Source organism: Galeopterus variegatus, unplaced genomic scaffold (assembly GCF_000696425.1).
Source record: "Galeopterus variegatus unplaced genomic scaffold, G_variegatus-3.0.2 Scaffold11126, whole genome shotgun sequence".
In the NCBI taxonomy this organism is placed as follows: domain Eukaryota; kingdom Metazoa; phylum Chordata; class Mammalia; order Dermoptera; family Cynocephalidae; genus Galeopterus; species Galeopterus variegatus.
In genome coordinates, this window is record NW_007737237.1 from 33,668 (window position 1) to 42,382 (window position 8,715).

General features: G+C 37.6%; 1 protein-coding gene across 1 annotated transcript; it reads left to right on the forward strand.

Moving 5' to 3' along the window:
- Window positions 1–2,700: 2,700 nt before the first annotated feature.
- LOC103610427 (aldo-keto reductase family 1 member C4-like) lies at window positions 2,701–6,305 on the forward strand. Its single transcript, XM_008594598.1, has 4 exons — window positions 2,701–2,784; window positions 4,941–5,108; window positions 6,059–6,175; window positions 6,264–6,305. The coding sequence occupies exons 1-4, from the start codon at window positions 2,701–2,703 to the stop codon at window positions 6,303–6,305; spliced, it is 411 nt and encodes a 136-aa protein (XP_008592820.1).
- The last annotated feature ends 2,410 nt before the right edge of the window (window positions 6,306–8,715 follow it).

Here is an 8,715-nt window from a genome sequence, read left to right on the forward strand (position 1 = left end):
TACATGTTTATGTTTGTTTTATTCTTGGTGAATCGACCCATTTATTAATGTATACTGTTCTTGTTTGTCTCATGTTACATTTCTGACATTAATTCTGTTTGTTCTGATGTTAGCTTAGATACCACTGCTCTTTTTTGGTTACTATTTTCATGTAATACATTCCTCCATTTATGTGTATAAAGTATTTGTGTCCTTAGATCTAAAATGAGTCTCTTGTACAGAGCATACAGTTGGATGCTGTTTGTTTGTTTTGTTTTTACTGCACTCTGCCAATTCATCTGAGTTTTGTTTGGGGAGTTTAATCCATTTACACTTAAAGTAATTATTGATAGGGAAAGAATTACTTTTGGCACTTTGTCTTTTTCTCGTTTGCCTTATAGCATTGTTTTTTTAAGTTCACCATTCTAACTTTATTTGTGTTTGAAATTTTTTTACTGACATTTTGAATCCTTTCTTATTTTCTCCTGTGTATTTGTACAGTTATTGTATTTGTGTTTACCATGGGAATTACAGATAGCATCCTAAAGTTATAACAATTGTCTTTGTCTTGATAGAAATTTAGCTTCAATCCCAAGCAAAAAGGCCATTTTTATGTAGATATTGTGTTCCATTTTATATTTCAATGCCACTAATTACAAGTTTATATGTTCTGTATATATTAACACAGACTTACCCTTGTTTGTATGCATTTCTATTTTAAATTTTGAGGGAAAAAATAGAGTTACAAACCAAAATTTAAAAAATACATGTTTCTATATTTGATCATATCTTTACGTTTACAGTTTGTGTTTATGCCTTCTGTATTAGTCCATTTTTGGTGTTGGAATAGCAGAATACTTGAGACTGGGTAATTTATAAGAACAGAGGTTTATTTGGCTTATGATTCTGGGACAGCTGCATCAGCTGCTGGCCTCAGGCTGCTTCTATTCATGGTGAAAAGCAGCAGGCAGCTGGCAGGTACAAGCAGATCACATGGTGAGAGAAAGCAAGAGAGAGAGGGGAGGTGCTGGGGTGTTTTTAAACAACCAGATCTCAGGGGAACTAATAAAGCAAGATCTTACTCACTACTCCCACTTCCCCAGGGAGAGCATTAATCCATTCATGAGGGATCCACCCCCATGACTGAAACAGCCCCCAACACTGCCACATTGGGGATTAGATTTCCACATGAGTTTTGGAGGGACAATAACATCCAAACTCCATCAATCACCTTCATATGGCTTTGAGTTACTGTCTAGCTTACTTTCATTTCAACCTGAATGACTCTTTTTTGCATTTCTTTTAGGGAAGTTTTAGTGGTAACAGATCCTTACAGCCTTTGTTTATCTTGAGTTGTTTTAAAAAGTTCCTCATTTTTGCAGGACATTTTTACTAGAGATAGAATTTTTGATTGACAGGTTTTTTTCTTTGATCACTTTTAATATATCATGCTATGCATTTTACAAATCTTCTGAAGAAAAGCCTGTTGATCATTGTTTTAGTCTGTTTCTGTTGCTTATAACAAAATATCCGGAACTGGGTGATTTATAAAGAAAATGAAATTTATTGTTTACAATTTGATAGTCTGGGAAGTCCAAAGTCCATCTGGTAGTGGCAACAGTGACCCAGGGGTCTCACATTGCAAGATGTTGGAAGCACATAGAGCCTAGAGAGAGAGTTCCTCATGCAATTACCTTTTAAAGCCCTCAGAACCATGCTCCTGACCACTGTTTGCAATCCGTTTGCTATGGCATGATCCTACAATCTAATCACCTCTTTAAGGTCCCACCTTTCAATTACCACAATAGGATTTCCCACCCTCTACATTTACAGTGAGGCTTAAGCTTCAGTGAGATTGGGGGTTGCTCCCAGTCTATAGCAATCTTAATATCCAGGACCTCTGTACCTTATGAGTTACATTTCTCTTGCCACTTTCCAAATGGTCTTCTTGACTTTCCTTTGGACAGTTTGATTGTAATTGACTGAATATTCATATTACAAAGCAAAAAAAGAAGAAACAAAATTGTTACACTATAGGAAAATTAAAAATTAAAATTTATTTTCAATTTTAACTTTAGACTCTTTATTGACAGTCACTTTTTAAAAAAAATCCTCATTAGTCATTTTCCTAAATGGTGTGTGTGTTTGTTAGTGTGTGTGGTATGAGATGTGAGATAGGTGATTGTTCAAATGATACACACTCAGAGGTAGCTTCATCATTTAAAAAACAACAAAAAAGATTCATGGGTTAGATTTTATCTAGTTTAACATATGGTCTGTCATTGTTCACTAAATAGTTTGTAGTATTTTCCTAATATATGTGGATTCTGATTAGAAATTATACTCTGGAAAGGTTAAAGAGTTCATTAAGTGTATGTAATTAGATTTTATCTAGTTTAACATATGGTCTGTCATTGTTCACTAAATAGTTTGTAGTATTTTCCTAATATGTGTGGATTCTGATTAGAAATTATACTCTGGAAAGGTTAAAGAGTTCATTAAGTGTATGTAATAATTTATTTGATAATTTCCTTTTATAACAAACATAATCTTGCTCCAATTCTCCTGTAATTCTGTGGAATACTGCTATAAACTCACTCCTCCTACATGCCTTTGCTTAACCTTTGGACAGGTAGCTGTGATATTGCCTGTTGAGTGTTCATATAATCCGTGAAGGCAAAGGAAAGAAGCAAGTTCTGTTTAGCCAGAGGGGAGACAGTGATGGATCCCAAACGTCAGAATGTGAAACTGAATGATGGTCACTTCATTCCTGCCCTGGGATTCGGCACCTGTGCACCTCCAGAGGTAACAACAGTGTCTTCGGTTTGAGAGTTCATAAGAAAATAGACCCGGGAGAAGTGTAAGCTGAAGTGCATTGTAAAATTCTTCTTCCTGTGTGACTTTGCCGGTTTAACTTTTGGTTCTTGGTTTCAACAGGCTAGAGCTATGCCAAGTACAAAGAGGAAAGGTGGTCAGACTTTGTTCTGTATTGGAAACGAATCATGTTGGCACCCACTGATTATTCTGAACTCTGGTCCTCCCTCCTATTCCTGTGTTTCCCAGCTTGGCAGAAGAGTTGAAACTCAGCAGTCAGGGAAACTGCATGTCAGGTCACTTTCTTGGAGGTTGATTGTAATGGGAGTGGTTTCTCTGTTTATTTCTATAACTCAAAAATCTTTCCTCCTTCCAAGTGCCCATGATCCAGAGAAATCTTTGTGGTAAAAATTACTGGATTTGGGTTGCATGAGAAATAATGGGGAACATGGCAGCCCTGCTGTGGGGCATCCTGCTGAGCACCAAACAGCATATACTGGACCTGGACTCAATACAATTTCCGAGGACTACTCTCCCCTCTGGAAATTTACCTGAAGGGAAACTATAACATCATTTTGAGGCAAACTACGACCTGACAAGGACAAGTCTAATTCTTGGTTTGTGTTAATATACATTGTATTTGAATCAAAATGGTAGATGTGGTCCTCTAACATGAAGAAGCAAAATGCATAGTTCACTAAACGGAATAAAAATCTGTATTCCAGTGCTGTCCTCATACTACTTGTGTGACAAGAGGCTAGGTATTTAAACTTTGAGTCTCACTTTTTTCATTTGTAGACATAAGGAAACATAGTTGACATGAGTTTTTACTTAGTAGTGCAAAGTGTCATAAAAGAGAAGGAAGGATCAAGGACACCACTGGAGCTCCATCCTTGGTGATCTTCTAAGTGCTTGTACACCTAAGAAAAGACCAGCACAGGGATCAGGAGAGAGTCCTGAGGACCCAGAATGTACCTCTTGTAATTTCATTAAAAAATAAAGAAAGCTTTTGAAATTCTTGAAAAGAAGTGGAAAAGTTTGTATCCTTTACCATTACATTCTTTAACAAGTGCACTTACAAATATTTATCTAAATTTAGTAGAAAAGCCAATATTTTAAAATTTCACTCTAATTGTATTTTACCTAAAATAAATGGACTTGATTTTCAGCGCTGCCACCTACATTCTAACCCTTCATAGACTGCAGTTAATTTCTAATGTGTAAATCTATAGCCTTAGAATATACATATACAGTCCTAGTATTTAGTTTTGTCATCCATAAAGAATGTCTATTTAGAAAAGACTTCATTTAATAGACTGCTGTCCATAGAAGTGCTTATTATCAGTCTAGACCCTGGATGGCATTTAGGAACTTGGATTTCTCACCTTTTCCTAACTGTTGATGATGGCGACTGTACCTTAACTACTAGTACAAATATTTGGATTTTTGTATACCTGCTTTCCTTGGGGAAACTTGAATTTTGTTGTTTACTCAGCAGTTGTGTCTATGCAACCAGCCTGTGGTGAAAGGCTTAAGACTTGAGTTTCTTAAGGGTTCCTCTTTTAGGTATTTTCTGTGTATTCTCAAAATTCAGTGCTGGGGAATTTAGTGTGTTCTGTGTGAATTCACTGGGAGAGGACTCATTGAATTTTGAAGATTCCTTCTACATATCGTCCCATACCCCTTTACTCTGTATTAACTTTACTTTTTAACCTCACTAATTACTATTGTCCATGACTACAACATTAGGTTGAGTTCTGTGAGTTCTTCCAGCAAATCACTGAACCAGGAGGTGTTCTTGGGGAGCTTCAATGCCAGTGCTCAACCAGTGATGGCTCAGGACTGAAGGGGTCCTGGGGATGTCCAACCTTTATTACTAACTGGGAATGATCCAGGCAAACTGGAAGGGTTCATCACCTCATATGCAGAGCTAACCAAAGACATGAGGAACACCTGATGCTTGTGAAGGTCACACTAACTCTCAATCATGTGGATCTCCAAATACTACCTTTGTTTGTTCCTTAGGTTCCTAAGAGTAAAACTGTGGAGGTCATCAAATTAGCAATAGAAGCCGGGTTTCGCCATATTGATTCTGCTTATTTGTACAATAATGAAGACTCCAAATACTACCTTTGTTTGTTCCTTAGGTTCCTAAGAGTAAAACTGTGGAGGTCATTAAATTAGCAATAGAAGCCGGGTTTCGCCATATTGATTCTGCTTATTTGTACAATAATGAAGAGGAGGTTGGATTGGCCATCCGAAGCAAGATTGCAGAGGGCATTGTGAAGAGAGAGGACATATTCTACACTTCAAAGGTACCGTGTATGTGGTGTGCTTGTGTGCACATTTATTTCATATAATTACTTGAAGATGACGATTGTATCATTCTCTCAGTGGCTGGTGAATTATTACTTACCAATATAGCTTTCATTTGCACCCATTTATGCATTAAAATTAGGATTGAAAACAGAGAACAATGATGGATTTTCATTATTGGGATGCCTAAGTTTTGTAACTTTATGTTAAAGTCATTTTACTTTTCTGAGGCACCCATTTATGCATTAAAATTAGGATTGAAAACAGAGAACAATGATGGGTTTTCATTATTGGGATGCCTAAGTTTTGTAACTTTATGTTAAAGTCATTTTACTTTTCTGAGTCTCAGCTCAAATCATCATGGACTATACAATCAAACAGAACTGTGATCAAATTATGGCTTTTTCATCTCCTGGGTGACTTTCTAAAATTTCTTATCACTATGAATTTCAATTCTCAGGTGTTAATAAGACAGAAAAATGTAAGACAGCATTTTGGGTATTAAACCAGATGTAGCTAAAGCATCTGGAATTGTGCCCAGCAAGTGTTAACATGTTCTAAACAATTTTACCTTCAGTTATCTAAACAGAAGTGATACTAATTCTTCCCCGTCAAGCTCATGGGTGAGGGAATGAGAACAGTTTGTGAACTGTTTTGTAAAGTCAATCAAATATAATTCAGATTATGATCATTATTATTTTTTTCATAAAAATTTTATGCCTTGAGTAACTTCTTTCCATATTCAGTAGATATCCTAAAAATATAACCAAACATATAACAGAACTTTAATAGGGAGGTCAGATCATAGGAAACAAAAGAAGGAAGGGAATACTTTATGCCTGTGATCATCAGCTTACAACTAGCAGAAAAAAGTTTAAATATTAGGTAATTCAGATCAACTAAATTGGCTGTAGTATCAACTTTAAATTTCATTCTTTAACCTCTGCAGCTCTGGTGCACTTTTCATCGACCAGATTTGGTGCGACCAGCCTTGGAAATGTCACTAAAAAAACTTCAACTGGACTATGTTGACCTCTACCTTATTCATTTCCCAATGTCTCTGAAGGTAGGCAATTGTGTGATCTAATCTATTTCACTTATGCTGTCAGCATAAATATCATTTACATGGATGGTTGAAATAAGCTTTTTCTGAGGAAGATGTAGGAGTTTTTACACTAGAGAAGAAACCTAAGTAGAGCTCCAGATACCCTTTTTATTGAGTAATTTTTGAATTTTTAATGACCCACTTCCTACCACCAAGAGAAGAAATTTCAACAACCTCAAAGTCTCTGCCTCAAAAACCTGAGGAAATAGCAATGGCCATGTCCAAGGCACAGTCCTGATTACGGCCCCTGAGGTTCTTGGGGATGTTCACAGACCCAGAGTTTCCTGCAGCTGTGCCGAGCACGAAACTGCCTCCCACAAGGTGCACAAACGGTGTCCATCATCTCTCACAGTTTAAGCTGGAAGCAGATTTGGTGGTGCTCACTGTGGGTAGGTCAAACCTAGAGGCCCTCATAGGACTTGGGAAATGTTGCTTCTCCTGTTGGTTGTCTTCATGATGGAGTTTTGTACATGGCAGTTATTCATTAATAACTGGGTTATGTATATTTGATCTAGTTTATGAAAAAGAGCTTATTGAATTAAGTGGGAAGACCAAGCCATAGCTGCATTTAAAGATTTAAAGTCATCTTCAGAAATATTTCTTTTCCTCCACCCCTCATCTCTGCATTCCACATGTTTGCTTGATTTTTATCTTAGTCTTTTCCATTGGTGGCAAATATGGCTTTATGGAAATTCAAGGTTCCTGGTCATTAGCACTTGAGAACTTCTCTGGGTCTCCCCTCATCCAAATTAATCTTGAAACAAACCTCGATTGACCATGTTTCGCTCATTTGCTTGCCTTTGGACTATTATGTGTTCAGGAGCATGAAGAGCTCTGATCATCCCAACTGGGTCAAGACTGAAAATGTTATTCTGAAAATAAAATCATGTAACTTGCTGGCTTTCCCAGATCAAGACAGGCATTTCCAAAGAGTAAAGTACAGGTGCAGGCAAGTGTAAACTGAGTCACAACGAGTTTCCCACAGGACTTAAGAAAATGGTGTTTTCTAAAACATATAAAAAATGTGAGAAATTAGAGAAATCCTGTCTTCTAAAGACATTCCTTACAATTCCATGTGCAAACAAAGTTGCAAATATCACTGTCTGGAATGTTCCACCACGTACTTCATGGAGCTTAGTGCCCCAGCCCTAGACATACCTGGAAGCACAGCAGATGGTGGAGATATTTACTATGGCATCTCTGAAATAATTGCTTCTATTCCAGCCAGGAGAGAAGTCGCATCCAAGAGATGAACATGGGAAATTAATATTTGATACACTGGATCTCTGCAGCACGTGGGAGGTGAGTGCTTTGAAGAAACAGTACAGAGGAGAAAGCCAAGAGGGGGGGATCTGGTTCCCACTTGACACCTGGGAGAGTGGGGTTTCTTGATCTGCAGAAAAGTGCACAAATAATTCCTCACAACCCCTTCCTCCCCAGGCCATGGAGAAGTGTAAGGACGCAGGATTGGCCAAGTCCATTGGGGTGTCCAACTTTAACCGCAGGCAGCTAGAGATGATCCTCAACAAGCCAGGGCTCAGGTACAAGCCCGTCTGCAACCAGGTGAGCACCTCAGCCTCCTCTCATTCCCATTCTTTATGTCCTTCTTTCTGTACTGCTGCCAGGTGTCCACTCGTCCTTCCCTCCTGTTCCTCTTACCTTTGTGCAACAGGAGATTCTACAGAGCAGAGCTTCTGTCTAGACGGCGTGGAGGACCATTTATTGTATCTCTGCTTGGTAAAGTCTTAGTGAAAAAGGTGGAAAAACCTTAATGCTGAATCTTGTATTAGAATTTGGGGAGGTAAAGGAGACCAGGGAGGGCTGGAATCAATCAGATCTCGTGAGAAAGTGGAAATTCTCTGAGGTGTGCAGGATGACCACGGACTGGATGGGTGAAAGTGACTTGGAGGAAATTGTGTATAGGAAGGAGGCCATGAGAACATGGAATGAGTGGTAAATAAAGAATGAATGAAAATAAGAAAATTGTATATAGGAAGGAGGCCATGAGAACATGGAATGAGTGGTAAATAAAGAATGAATGAAAATAAGAGAGATAGGTGGTAAGGTTTATATGGGGTTTGAATGCCTGTGTCCTACATCTTGGTACCTCTGCTTTTAGGGTTCTTCTGCAGAAAAATAAACACAGGAAAATATTAACTGGATTCTATGAAAGTCATTCAACTTAGAGGGATGAAGTTACTTGTTTTCGGTGATACCTATTTATTCTGGATGAAATCAACACTGAGGAACTTTAGCAGAACATAGAGCTGACCTTGAGACTGACCATGCTTTAGTTTGAGTCTCTTCACTGCTTTTTGCTATTAAATCAACTCTATAAACACATCTGTTTATTCTGTGTCTGGTTTTGTGCTGTAATTTACTTTTTAACAATTTGGAGTCAAAGAGTGGGTGTCCTCAGTTAGAAAATATAGCTTACAAAAGTTTTGAATTTGATATATAATAATATAGCACCATGATTTTCAAATATAAATGTTAAAAAG

What these genes read in the sequence shown, in the direction of transcription:
- LOC103610427 (XM_008594598.1), top strand. Translation starts at nt 2,701, where the DNA reads ATGGATCCCAAACGTCAGAATGTGAAACTGAATGATGGTCACTTCATT. An exon ending in GCACCTGTGCACCTCCAGAG is followed by an intron (nt 2,785 to 4,940) that starts GTAACAACAGTG and finishes TTTGTTCCTTAG; the next exon opens with GTTCCTAAGAGTAAAACTGT. An exon ending in ATTTCCCAATGTCTCTGAAG is followed by an intron (nt 6,176 to 6,263) that starts GTAGGCAATTGT and finishes GCTTTTTCTGAG; the next exon opens with GAAGATGTAGGAGTTTTTAC.